Below are 13,378 nucleotides of genomic sequence, written 5' to 3' on the forward strand. Positions count from 1 at the left end.
GCTGTGAACTAATCACTATGAACGGATCATTCTCTGTGAACTAATCTTTCGCCTCGTTCTCGCAGATTCGTTTCATTTGTCACGTGAAAGAGCTCGGGTCTTTTTTGCTCTCATTCATCTTCACATTGTGGTGTGTTTTTATTTCTTAGCTTTTCACATGGTTTTAATTACTTACTTTAAATCATTCTCTGTTGCATCTTCTTTCCTTTGTCTGGGTCACCACATATTATTCACACAGACAGACACAAAAAAAAATATTTATTTGCTTTAACTCCCAGGATCTGTTGTTATTTTGTTGTTGTCTTAATGATATCTTATTATTGAATGACCACTTAGACCCTTATGTAGTAACAATTCTAACAGACATGGTTGTGTTCTGTATCTACTTCTTAACACTGACCTCTGACCCTAAAACATTTGCCACTGTCAAATACTTTAGTTCTCCTACTGTAATACACAGATATAGCACACACCATATTCAATGGTATAAACTGGTCCCATCCCCACAAAGCCTGACCCCAGTAAACTGAGAACTGTGACCTCTTTTCCCAGAACACCATGGCCTATTTCTGCAAACAGATCATATGCTTGGCTGCACCGACCCCTAGGATGTTTGATGTTTGTTTTGACACTGGCTAAATGTTACATTTCCTTCATGGACAATGAATATTCCTGTAAATTTTCTTTTTTTTTGTTTCTTCAGTTTTCTGCTTTTTCTGTATAAAATTAATTCCTGCACATGTGCTCAGGAAGTATGCATTTTATCTGTGGTGAAAAAATCTGTTTATTGCTGACTTTGCAGAAACACGTTTAGACCCATCCAGACCAATCCAGAGTCCATGTCCCACTTCCCCTTTTTTTCCCTCTTGCTTTCAATAGTTGCAAAATAAAAAAAATCGTCATTGTTCTCAATGATTTATGGACCCAACAGAATATTTATTTAACACATATACTGCCTAAGGTTGACTGTGCTTAACTTTAACAAGGTAGTTAATGAGTGTTGCCTTTGCACAGTGTTGTTGTTCTTGTCTTTCATTCATTGCACAATCGACACTTTCCTCTTTTTTCAACCCTCTTCCTGATAGAAAACAACAGGGTACAAAAGGGGGAGGCAGAGGGGGAGGAGGCTTGTTTTTGTCTGTGGAGTTGCAAGAGTGAGGAACTGAGCAGAGGGAAGGAACTTTCGGACTAAAGGGTGAGTGAAAAATTAAGTCATATTAAAGTAAATACGGCAGAAAAGAAGTTTTCTTTTATGCATTGTCTTTCTGAGATTACATTAAATATGTGCTAAAAATACCTGACTGAAGAGTAAGAGTTCCTGCTACTTAGTTTGTCAAGGAGTCAGGAATGCAATGTTTTGTGATGTGTATCCAGATACATTTTGCAACCCGGTTATTTAAGTATGTTGTATTAGTAGTGATATACTGCAGCACTTTCCTTATGCTTATGCTACCAGTATATTTTAATCTTAGTATGTTGTTTTTTTAATCAACTTCAGTTAACATTTTTTTTAAAGCTTAAGCCACAAAACTGCTTTATTTTACATTTGTTTTTTACCAACAATTTTTTTTTTTATGTCGCTCTTCACTGTTTAATCAGAACTTGTGTTCAAAGATAAACCGTCGATGAGTCAACAAATGCTAATTCGGGGGGAACAACACAATGGTAACCCTGCTATTTTGTACTTGTTTTTGTGCTCAGCAGATTTGGGGCAGTGGAGTGAGGAGGATTTAGGTGTGCCTCCCCCTGCTCCTTACTCTCTGCCCGCTCCAGGGGGGCGGAGCAGAGAGTCACGGGGGTGGGCCTCGATGTCAGCTGCCGCCATCCTGGAAAATAGGATAAGTGGAGCCCATGAAGGGAATGATGTGTCAGGTGATGATGGTGGCCCTGTTGCAAGCCAGCTGATTGTTCTGTCTGGTGCAGGCCGCCAGGTATTTGTCCATCACATGTCCCCCAGTGACCTTTACCTGGCCTTTGTTTATTCATGATTAAACATGGGTCAATCCAGTCCATGTTTATCACAAAGTGACATTTTTTTGCTTTTATTAACTTAACAATTAGGGCAATAATTTATTTTTTTCAAAAATCTTTGTAAGGGAAAAGTAAGGAATATTAAATAAATAAATACATTTAAAATGTACTAAAATTACATACAGACAAATGGGGAAAATACTGTAGGTACTACAACAGTCCTTTCAAGGGCTCAAACTCCCATAATTCCACTGCTTCCGGTAAATCCACATACGTCACGATCAGTAACCTCCGCAACCTTTAAATTGGGGGGTCAGCCCAATATCGTTCTCTCTGTTCAGGACTTTCGCTCCGTAGGACCTCGATGAAAAGAGAAAACCTGCTCGTCTCAGAAGACTAAGAACCAACGCGCTTTTGTAGACACCATTGCCCACGGTGATAAATGCACTAGTAGCGTCTTTTTCTTAACTGAGTTAACCGGTAATTAAGTTACACAAGTAACGTAGCGCTGCGACCAAAGCAGTTATTGAAAAGTTAGAAGCGACAGGATTCCTTCTAACGGTATTCGTGTGAACCGGCACATCGACAGTCAGAGACTTTTCCTCCTGAAACGGACTTTCGGAACCAAGAGGACTCTCTGGACACAGTGGAACCAGACGGACGTCCCCAGCTCTGGCAAGGACCCAAGAAGCACGGACTTTCCACTACCCTCTAAATACGAGCAGACGTTCACTACAGTAAGGCTGGCATTTGGGCACGTTAGTTAATCTGTAGTATTGTTAAGTGCTATTTAAACTTAGGGACAGTTTAAGTACGCATATTGAATTTTGTTGTCTGAAATCTGTGCTGCTTTTATAGCTAGGCTGTTGCATGCACTTCTTTTCTAACCTCCTGACTCGGTCTTATACTCTTGTACACCGTCAGTATTTCAGTGTTAACTTGTAACGTTATCAGTATTGGGATCAGGAAAACTCCGACAAAGTCCTTTGTCTGGAGTAGACCACGCGGTACGCCTCCCTTCCCCCATATACTTTGATAACATCACAAGCACTGTTTCATTGTACCTGAGCGCATCTTGGTGCGCGTACACAACACCCATTCACACCTCCGTGAGCGCATACACGCCTCACGTGTTTCCTGTTGCCGTTCCTTCTACCTCGCAGTTCTTCTTCCACTGCGCAGTCGCGTATGTGAACACGCCTCAAGGGCTCAGTCGCTTGCTTGGTAGCTAAGAGGCAACATCTCTCTCTCTCACACGACCACTCGTGTACACACACACACACACACACACATACACACGCCTTGTTTTGTTATAATGATCATTGTTTATGAGTTCAATCACCGTCATTAACTTGACAGTGTTGTATAAATAAATTTGATTATTTTTGTAAACTGTGTTTGTCTGTGTTGTTACTTTATTCATTGAAGCCACCCAATTTGCCAAGAACTCTCAAAATCCTTCAGATATTTAATTGTTATTGGATACTATTGATTTTAGTATATTTGTAATACTTCAAGTAATACATTATTGCTATATTAGTAGGTTAAAATAATAATTAAAGATAACTTTAATGAGACTGGTTGTGTTATTAATTTGAGACTGGTTGATAACACCGAGTGCTCCTAAGCAGCACTCGACCCATTGCACCTACATATTAATGGTGCCCCGTGTGAGGCAAATTGGTTTTGTTGGCTTCTTTGGATATTTGTTTCAACAATAGACAAATTATCAGTTTGCTTAGTAACTGCAAGGTTTGTTTTCAGGTGTGTTCAGACGGTTAATAGTATTTACTACTTACAACCTAATTTTATTAGATCTAGGAGATTAGTTCTTTATTTTAACAAATTATTAAACTTTACTGTTAATAATTAAATTAAAATGGCATCTCTGCGCACCTCTTACCACAAAGACACCGCTAAAGACGTGTCTCTCTTTGATGTTGTCGCAGATTTAATTCACTGCTCCAGCTCCACCAAGGCAAACTTTAAAAGGTTGAGCCAGGCTGAATGCAGGTTCACCATAGATGCCACTATAAAACAGATCAGAGACCCCAGATGCATTTCCAGTGCAGAGGAAATAATAGGTAAGCTATTCCTGCTCCACTTCAGAGACACTGATTTAGAAATCAGACGTCTTCATGAAGTGGCAGATAGGTTAAGCGACAGCCGAGACGAGCTAGCTCAGGCTAACCAACAGTTTAAAAGGGAACTCAGGCTTACTAACCAGTCCCTTACAGAGTGTGTCAGCAAGCTACAGAGAGCTGGAAAGGCTGACAAGAGGGTTGCTGAAGAGCAAATCCTCCAAAAGTGTTGCAATGACCAAGAACGAGCCAAAGCAACACATGCCCACTCTCTCTCGCTACCAGAGGAAAATTCAAAACAGGAAGACTATTCCGATGAAGATACTGAAAATCATCTTGGGCATAACCAGACAGCCCACCAAATCATCCTAGACCGCTACAAAACGACTCCATCAGATAGCCAGGCTGGAGCCATACCGCACTCGTCCAGAGCCAAATCCCTTGGCACACCCAAGCCGGTGTATTATGACATCCCTGATTCATCAGCGGATGAACTGGACCATAGACATAGAGAGCGCCATGAACAATCAGTAAATAGTTCAGACAGTGAATATTCAGAAAGATCAAGGAGGTCACGTAGAAAGGCAACCCGTGAACCTCGTATACGTCAAATTGATCTGCTAGCGCAGGACATTGAACGTTTTGATCCAGATAATAAAAACATTAATGTTAATGATTACCTACGGGAAGTTGACCGATGCCTTGTAGATCTGCCAAACGCCACAACACGGGAAAAGCTTAGGCTAATCTGGAAGACGTCTAGCAGCAATGTTCGGGCTTTCATAGAGACACTAACCCCAGAAGTCCGTGATAGCTACACGAGACTTCGTAAGTACTTGAAGGAAGAGTACGAGCAATACACTGACGAGACGTCTGCAATGTTGTGTGCTATGCAAATCGAGCAGAAACGGTCAGAATCCCCACGTGAATATTATAGACGGCTACGCAACGCATATTTCCAGGGTAGCAGTGCACCAGGCTTGGAGGAAGATAGAGGTTTCAAATCCCTCTTCTTACACAACCTCCACTCAAGTGTACGCAACCATGTCACAGTGACATGCAGACAGGGTTACTACTCCATGAGGGAAATTAGGCAGCTAGCCCAGATGACCTGGGAGACAGTCGTCAGACCAATGGACAGACTTGACGACGAACCCAGAGTCTTTAGTCTCCAGGATGCAGGAAATTCCCTGTTAGACTTAGAAGGGAGTGAAGCTCCACCAGGGAGACACACCTGGAGAAACCCTGCTCCAAAACCCCATCACCAAAGTGAGTGGGGAAGGAGACAAAATAGATACAGGAACAACCATGGTCAAAACTTCAGCAACAACAATAATTACAACAACCGACCCCGTGAAAGAGGTCGTAAAGACCAAGGTGGTTGGAAACGAGACGGTTACCAACAGTCAAACAAGAGATGGTGGAAACAGTCTGAGCGTGATCCGAAGCATAGGGGTAGGCATGTTCGTTTCTGTAACTCAGACGAACTGAGTGAGCTCCACTCAGAATTGGAGTCTGTAAAGGCTCAGTTAGCTGAAATTATTGACAGGTTTAATAGAGACCAGACCCCTCTTAAAAACGAATGAACACACCAATTAAAACAAACTTTACCCTTTAGCAGTCCTCACTCCAAAAGGGGGGTGAACGATAATTTGGTCTAACCCCTGACAACTAACACTTCTTTCCTTTCCTTCATTCCTTTTCTTTTCCAATGTGAAGAAATGAAGTTAATGGGTATTTTTAAATTGTGGTACATGAACGTGTTAGTCAGGTAGTGAGTTATCATGTACCCACATGTGTATAGCATGGTATTTGCCCAAATGCCTACAGCCTGGTATTTGCCCAAATGCCCATGCCTTGAACTGTTTGTCAGGACTCAACTTCTTCTGAGATTTTACAGGACTAAATGGACAATATGGATGACAATGGATTATGGAATATGGACTGTACAACCTTGTGCTCTCAGGGTTACGACTCTGTCATATCCCTAAGACCAAAGGGGGGATATGTAGGTACTACAACAGTCCTTTCAAGGACTCAAACTCCCATAATTCCACTGCTTCCGGTAAATCCACATACGTCACGATCAGTAACCTCCGCAACCTTTAAATTGGGGGGTCAGCCCAATATCGTTCTCTCTGTTCAGGACTTTCGCTCCGTAGGACCTCGATGAAAAGAGAAAACCTGCTCGTCTCAGAAGACTAAGAACCAACGCGCTTTTGTAGACACCATTGCCCACGGTGATAAATGCACTAGTAGCGTCTTTTTCTTAACTGAGTTAACCGGTAATTAAGTTACACAAGTAACGTAGCGCTGCGACCAAAGCAGTTATTGAAAAGTTAGAAGCGACAGGATTCCTTCTAACGGTATTCGTGTGAACCGGCACATCGACAGTCAGAGACTTTTCCTCCTGAAACGGACTTTCGGAACCAAGAGGACTCTCTGGACACAGTGGAACCAGACGGACGTCCCCAGCTCTGGCAAGGACCCAAGAAGCACGGACTTTCCACTACCCTCTAAATACGAGCAGACGTTCACTACAGTAAGGCTGGCATTTGGGCACGTTAGTTAATCTGTAGTATTGTTAAGTGCTATTTAAACTTAGGGACAGTTTAAGTACGCATATTGAATTTTGTTGTCTGAAATCTGTGCTGCTTTTATAGCTAGGCTGTTGCATGCACTTCTTTTCTAACCTCCTGACTCGGTCTTATACTCTTGTACACCGTCAGTATTTCAGTGTTAACTTGTAACGTTATCAGTATTGGGATCAGGAAAACTCCGACAAAGTCCTTTGTCTGGAGTAGACCACGCGGTACGCCTCCCTTCCCCCATATACTTTGATAACATCACAAGCACTGTTTCATTGTACCTGAGCGCATCTTGGTGCGCGTACACAACACCCATTCACACCTCCGTGAGCGCATACACGCCTCACGTGTTTCCTGTTGCCGTTCCTTCTACCTCGCAGTTCTTCTTCCACTGCGCAGTCGCGTATGTGAACACGCCTCAAGGGCTCAGTCGCTTTCTTGGTAGCTAAGAGGCAACGTCTCTCTCTCTCGTACACGACCACTCGTGTACACACGCACATAAGTACACACACACAGACACACACACCTACACACGCCTTGTTTTGTTATAATGATCATTGTTTATGAGTTCAATCACCGTCATTAACTTGACAGTGTTGTATAAATAAATTTGATTATTTTTGTAAACTGTGTTTGTCTGTGTTGTTACTTTATTCATTGAAGCCACCCAATTTGCCAAGAACTCTCAAAATCCTTCAGATATTTAATTGTTATTGGATACTATTGATTTTAGTATATTTGTAATACTTCAAGTAATACATTATTGCTATATTAGTAGGTTAAAATAATAATTAAAGATAACTTTAATGAGACTGGTTGTGTTATTAATTTGAGACTGGTTGATAACACCGAGTGCTTCACTCAGCACTCGACCCATTGCACCTACAATACTGAAAAGAAAACAAAAAAAACATGTATATGTATATATATATGCTTGTCTGTGCTTGACTTCTGCTCTCTATACAGAATGGATGGCCTGCGCCACAGCCTGGAGAGTCAGGGGTTGAAGAATGTGGCCTATCTGGTCGTTAACCACCAGGGGGTGGAAGCACAACGCTTAGACAGCAGGCTTGAAGGGAGACTGTCTGTGAACATCACGCTTTACAAACAGGATGAGCAGCAGACTGATGTGTGGCAGACACTGAACTGTGACAAGGACGACTTCTTCATTTATGACAGGGGAGTTACCTCAGAAATGGAAAGAGATAATGAGGGATTAAAAACCCAGCAGATCCACTGTAACTTTTATACTTGCCACAGAAATGTAACACTTTATTGTTTTTGAATCAGGTGCGGTCGTCTCACCCACCACATTTCCCTGCCGTACACCATCATCGGCATGGTCATGTTGAAAGTGCAATCAAAGACACCTACTGCAAATGCATCTGTGGGGACTGCACACACGAGGTACACACCACGCATAAAGGTCAACTCGTAAATCCTTTTTCTGAGTTGGTTCTACTTTCTGTTTCTTCCTACAGAGTCCTAAGACTCCAGAGGAATGCACACAGGAAGCAGTACCGCAGCCTGACGTGGATGGTTCACCAGCTGGAGCAGGACACGGTCAGGGCCATGACCACCATCACAGGCATCATCATGGTCACAGGGGTGCTCACGATTTTCACCCACGTGGCTCTGGTCATGGCCATCATCGCCACCGTGGTGGCGATGATGGCACTGAGTAGCACCACGACCATGGTCAAGGTCAGAGAAACCACAGTTTTTCTAGACAAGATGAGCAGGAATCTGCAGCTCATCCTTCAGACCTCATGCAGCAAGTAGTCCAGGTGCAGCTAATGGCCCAGGAGGCTCAGAGAGCCCCCATGAGGCCTTGAGACCAGACCAGAGTGAGGTGAAAGTCAAAGTACAGCTGACAATTGTCGGCTCTGACGGTCAGACCTCTGCCTGGCTCAGCTGATGCTGACACTGACGTAGGCCGCCTCCTGACAGTGACACGTACTGACAGGTGATGTGACCAACAATGTCAGGGAGACCTGACAGTGACGTTCGCCTCTTGTTGACTGCAGAATCAGCCAGCACCGTGAGCCCGACCTCCAGGTGTTGTGAGCTGAGGATGAGAGCAACTGTAAGCTGGTTCTCGTATTAATCAGCTGACAACACCGTGAACGGTTAGGTGATCTTTTACCATCAAGTATTACCCTGTGAAAGAACTAGGACTCACAACTGGCTGCAAAAAGACCAGATGAGACCGTGAATTAGGCTGTGACAGAAAGTATATCCTTTTGGTCACAGCCTAACTTTAAACATTTAAACAAACATACACGCAGACTGCCATTGTATGTGTTGGAGGAGGAGGATTTTGCACCGGCATCCGGCATATGTCTTAGGGAACGGACACATGTGGGCCCCCCTCGCTCCCCCACCCCCCCAGAGCAGAAGGATTGTGTTACCCTCAAGAGCCGTTTATATTTATGAGGGCAAAGCCTGCTGTGTCCCACAGGGGTCAACATCTCAACATCTCACAAGGGTCAACCACCCACTGCAGTCATGAAGTAAAAAAAGATAACGGAGCTATCACAGAACTTTTGGATTTCTACCTCTATGACTAAGGCGGAGTAAAAATAGCTTTGCTCACACATGTCTGCGGGGCATTAAAGTCCACCATGACAATCCTCACAGCTGTCGGGTAAACTACACCCTCTCCCCCCACTGACCCTGGGACCTCTGCAATTGTCTGTAGGACTTGGAGTGTAACACCCTCTGCTTTGTGTCATGTATCTGAATTGCCTGTCAGACTGTGTCTGAAAAGGTCAACAAGCAACCAGAGGTAATAGATGAGTCTGAGGCAGGCTGCATGTGTGGGTGTATTTGGGCTGAAGATCCAATACAGGGGAACAGTGACTTATGGGTAATTACCTGCAATGTCCTGTGAAGAGGAGCTGTGAGTGGTTTTGGCTCAGCTCCCAAAGAAGAGCCGGCTCTTTCGACTCCTGAATGGCTCTTAATTTAGGATTTTTTGTTGGCCTTTATTTTACCATAACTTTGCAAAAATTAATGGTTTGTGTGTTGAAAACCCTTTCATGTGCAGTGTTTTTATGAGAAGCCTTATAATTGTCTAAGTTTGTGCATTTATTCTGTTACAAAATAATTCTTTTGTTTAATATTTTAATCATGTTAATCATGCATGTTCTGGAGGTACAGCAGTCAGTTGTCAGGCAAACTGGTGGAGGTTTTTTCATCCTTTCTTGCCATAATGCACGTTCTGTGTCATATAGTTTAGCTATTGTTGTTTGGGACAATGTTTTTCTACTGGGTAGAGTGTATGTGGGATTTAAAGTTTTGACAAAACTTTTAAAACCTTGTCCTTCACAATGGAAAAGGGTTGGAAATCAGTAGCTATCATTTTAGCCAACTCATCATCAATACTGTTTGGCTGGGGTCATCTGTTTTGGTATAAACTGACTTATTTTGCTTTGAGTTGCAGTAGGAGAGGTTATACTTGCGGGAAAGCCAGTAGATGCTGCTGCAGTTGCTGTTGTTTTGGGATGAGACACACCAGGATCAGTAGACGGTGTGCTAGCTTGCCCTCTCTCCTCTAACTGCACTGTAGGATGGACAGTTCTGATATGTCTATTAGAGTTGTGACGTTCACAAACGAACCAGATCTTTTGAACGGCTCATTAACATGAACGATGGGAAACGAGTCGTGTTTGCTTGGCAGCCGTTCCTTTTTTTTTTCTTTTTTTTTTTTTTTGGTGCACACGGATGATCACACAAGCTCCTCCACTGAGTGAGACGAAGAGAACATGTGAAGGAGCGCTTATTTCAATGCATATGTATTGCATTGCATATGCATTGCATATGAAATTAGCGCAACAACTCATGCAATATTTGCATATTGTGCAAATATTGCACGAGCTGTGCATGCACTCTTCACGTGAGTGCCTCAGTAAAAAAAAAAAGGCGAGTGCGTCAGAATCGGCAGACAGAGATTCTGTCTCTCCGTAGATAAGCAGTATCCCTCAGGAGAAGGGTGTCCAAAGTGTCAGCGGTTTGCCTAACAACTGACTGCTGGACGTCAAGGGCAACGATTTCATTCATGTCTGTAACATGCCACTTCATTGAAGATTTTTTTACGTCCTCCTGCCTCCTGGACTGCTTTGAATTTAATGAGCGGCACACAGCAGACAACTTGGCAAAGAACCTCCTCAGTGTTGCAGGAGAGTGGGAGGTTGACAAGAAACTGGTGTGCTGCAAACATCACAAAGGCCATTCAGATAACAGGACGGACCCACCTCCCGTGCCTGGCACACACCATACATCTTGTTGTAAGAGATGCCCTCAAAGGTCCACAACCCATCATCAATAAAGTTAAGGAGGCAGTGGAATACTTTCATAGAAGCACAGTGGAAGCACAACAATTGAAGGAAACCACAGCTCCAAATTAAGATGGACAAACTACGACCCAAACAGGACTGTGTCACAAGATGGAACTCAACGTATTACATGTTGCAGAGTTTCCTCACCAACAAGAACCCCATTGTCTCCACCCTGATTGCCTCCAAAGTAATACTGCTGGCCAGGGGACTGCAGAGAGCCACGGCTGATTTCCAGAGGAGGGCAACAACACAGGCAGAAAAAACATGGTCAACTCGCTTTCTTCTGGTATGTCAGCGAGATTCCATAGAATGGAATTCAACCACATCCTTGTGGATGCAACTGCGCTTGACCCTTGATCAAAAGGATGGCATTCATGGATGGCAGAACTGCACACAAGGCCTTTCAAAGAGTATCAACTGCAGCAGCAAGACTCGCAATTAGCAGCAGCGAACCCATCCAGCAACCGGTCCAAGAGGAAGGAGCAGGCAGTGCTGTTCCGGAATCAGTTGTTTGGAGCTATTTCCACGAGGAGGTAAGGATGGCAAAAATTCATCACAATTTCTTCTCTAAATCTAGGATGACATCAGTCTAATATCACAATCTCATAAAAAATGTTTTATCTCCCACCCCATTGTTGTATCTCCCACCTCTATGAGCAGGTAGCTGGAACAGTAGCAACTCGGAACCCCACAGCAGACGCTGTCATGGAGGTGTGGGTGTATCTAGCGGAGCCTCTTGTTCCAAAAAATGAAGATCCTCTCAAGTGGTGGAAAAGTCGGGTGCCTGTGTACCCCAGGCTTAGCAAACTCATAGCTAAGAAGCTTTGCGTTGTGGCCACATCAGTTCCATCTGAGAGAATTTTCTCGAAAACTGGACAAATAGTCACAGAGAGGAGAAGTCACCTCAAGCCTGCAAAAGTGAGGTCACTTGTCTTCCTCAATGCAAATTTGCCGAAGGACGAGAAGGAGAGGCCATAAAGCATGGAACTGCTTTATTATTTTGGAAATTTAATTTATTTAATTTCATTTAATTTCTTCTGTTTACTCTTTATTTTGTTATTGGGGTTATGGTTCAGAGCTTTTTTCAAAGTAACTATATGCACCTCGGGAAAGTTCACTAGTCCACTGTACAGTTTGTTGTAGTTTGTAGTAGTACTAGTGGGCTGTATGCACATTTTTTTGTATTGTTAGAAATGTTCTTGTGTGGAAATTTTGCGTTAAAAATTTTTACATTGAACTTCATTGTAGCCTGCTTTGTTTTTTAATGTGTATTTATAAGTGTTTTAGGTGTTGCATGATATAGTGTTAACACACAAACACTATATACAGTGGTACATATTAGTGGTTAAGGAAGAGGACTTGGGTTCGGAAGGTTGCAGGTTCGAATCCACCAGCTGCCAAGTTACCACTGAGGTGCTCTGAGCATGGCATTGTCCCCACACACTGCTCCCCTTAAATAGTGATCTCACTGTAAACTTAGAGGGATATGGCAGTGGAATATTTACAATGAATCCATAACAGACTTTAAAATCTTGTCCACACATGTCGAATGAAGCAATCAATATTTCAGAATAATTAAAACTAAAATATTGGTGGGAAATCTAAGTTCGAAATTATTCTGATCCAAATCTCAGCCCATCATTCCTCCCAGTGATTATTTCCAGGATAAAATGAATTAGTGAGTAAATATATAAATAAAAGTGAATGAATATAAAAATTAGCCAAATGAGCCTGTCTTTTGAATGGCTCTTTGAAATGAACGGATCCCAAAGAACCATAAATCCCATCTCCACTGTCTGTCTATTAGACAGACAAAAAATTAGACAGAATATTAGGGGGCTCCACTTCACAGTGCCCCCTCTCTGTTTTCACATAATGGTATAATCCTATATCCTCACATCTGATTGTCCACGATGCTGACCAATCAAAACAAAATTCTGCCTTGAGCAGAGCCCAGGCTGAGCATTGAGGTAAGCAGCGAAAGGAAGAAAAAAAAACTGGGAGCTGGTTTTTTCCTACCCGAGTTAACTGCGCATGCATACATCATTTTCTGCTAGTCATAAAACTTGCTCATGTATCCTGCAAACTTATGTGTATGCAATTCGAATGTCTAATAGCGCAGTGATTTTCCAGCTGTTTTAAAACAGTACCTTACTAAATTAGCACAGGGTTTACAGTATTGCATAAGCTCGTTTACAAGTCTCTGATATTGGCCTACAGACTTGGATGGAAATGTATGGGCCCCTGACATTTTTCCATGAAAATAAGTATTTCTTCCATTGAGTTATTGATCGTTACACATGTTTTGATAGGTATATATTCAGTTTATTTCCTTTGTGTGCATTGGAACTACACAAAAAAATGGAGAAAAAGGCAAATTTGACATTTCCTAACCATT

At 42.7% G+C, this 13,378-nt stretch overlaps 1 protein-coding gene across 1 annotated transcript; it reads left to right on the forward strand.

Moving 5' to 3' along the window:
- Window positions 1-1,086: 1,086 nt before the first annotated feature.
- LOC107990189 (selenoprotein P-like) lies at window positions 1,087-12,222 on the forward strand. Its single transcript, XM_025052894.1, is given in 6 exon segments — window positions 1,087-1,195; window positions 1,705-1,931; window positions 7,607-7,819; window positions 7,931-8,047; window positions 8,122-11,513; window positions 11,641-12,222. Coding segments are annotated over 4 exon segments (711 nt in total). The 5' UTR covers window positions 1,087-1,195; window positions 1,705-1,851; the 3' UTR covers window positions 8,423-11,513; window positions 11,641-12,222.
- The last annotated feature ends 1,156 nt before the right edge of the window (window positions 12,223-13,378 follow it).

This window comes from Cynoglossus semilaevis, chromosome W (assembly GCF_000523025.1).
Source record: "Cynoglossus semilaevis isolate Cse_v1.0 chromosome W, Cse_v1.0, whole genome shotgun sequence".
Lineage (NCBI taxonomy): Eukaryota > Metazoa > Chordata > Actinopteri > Pleuronectiformes > Cynoglossidae > Cynoglossus > Cynoglossus semilaevis.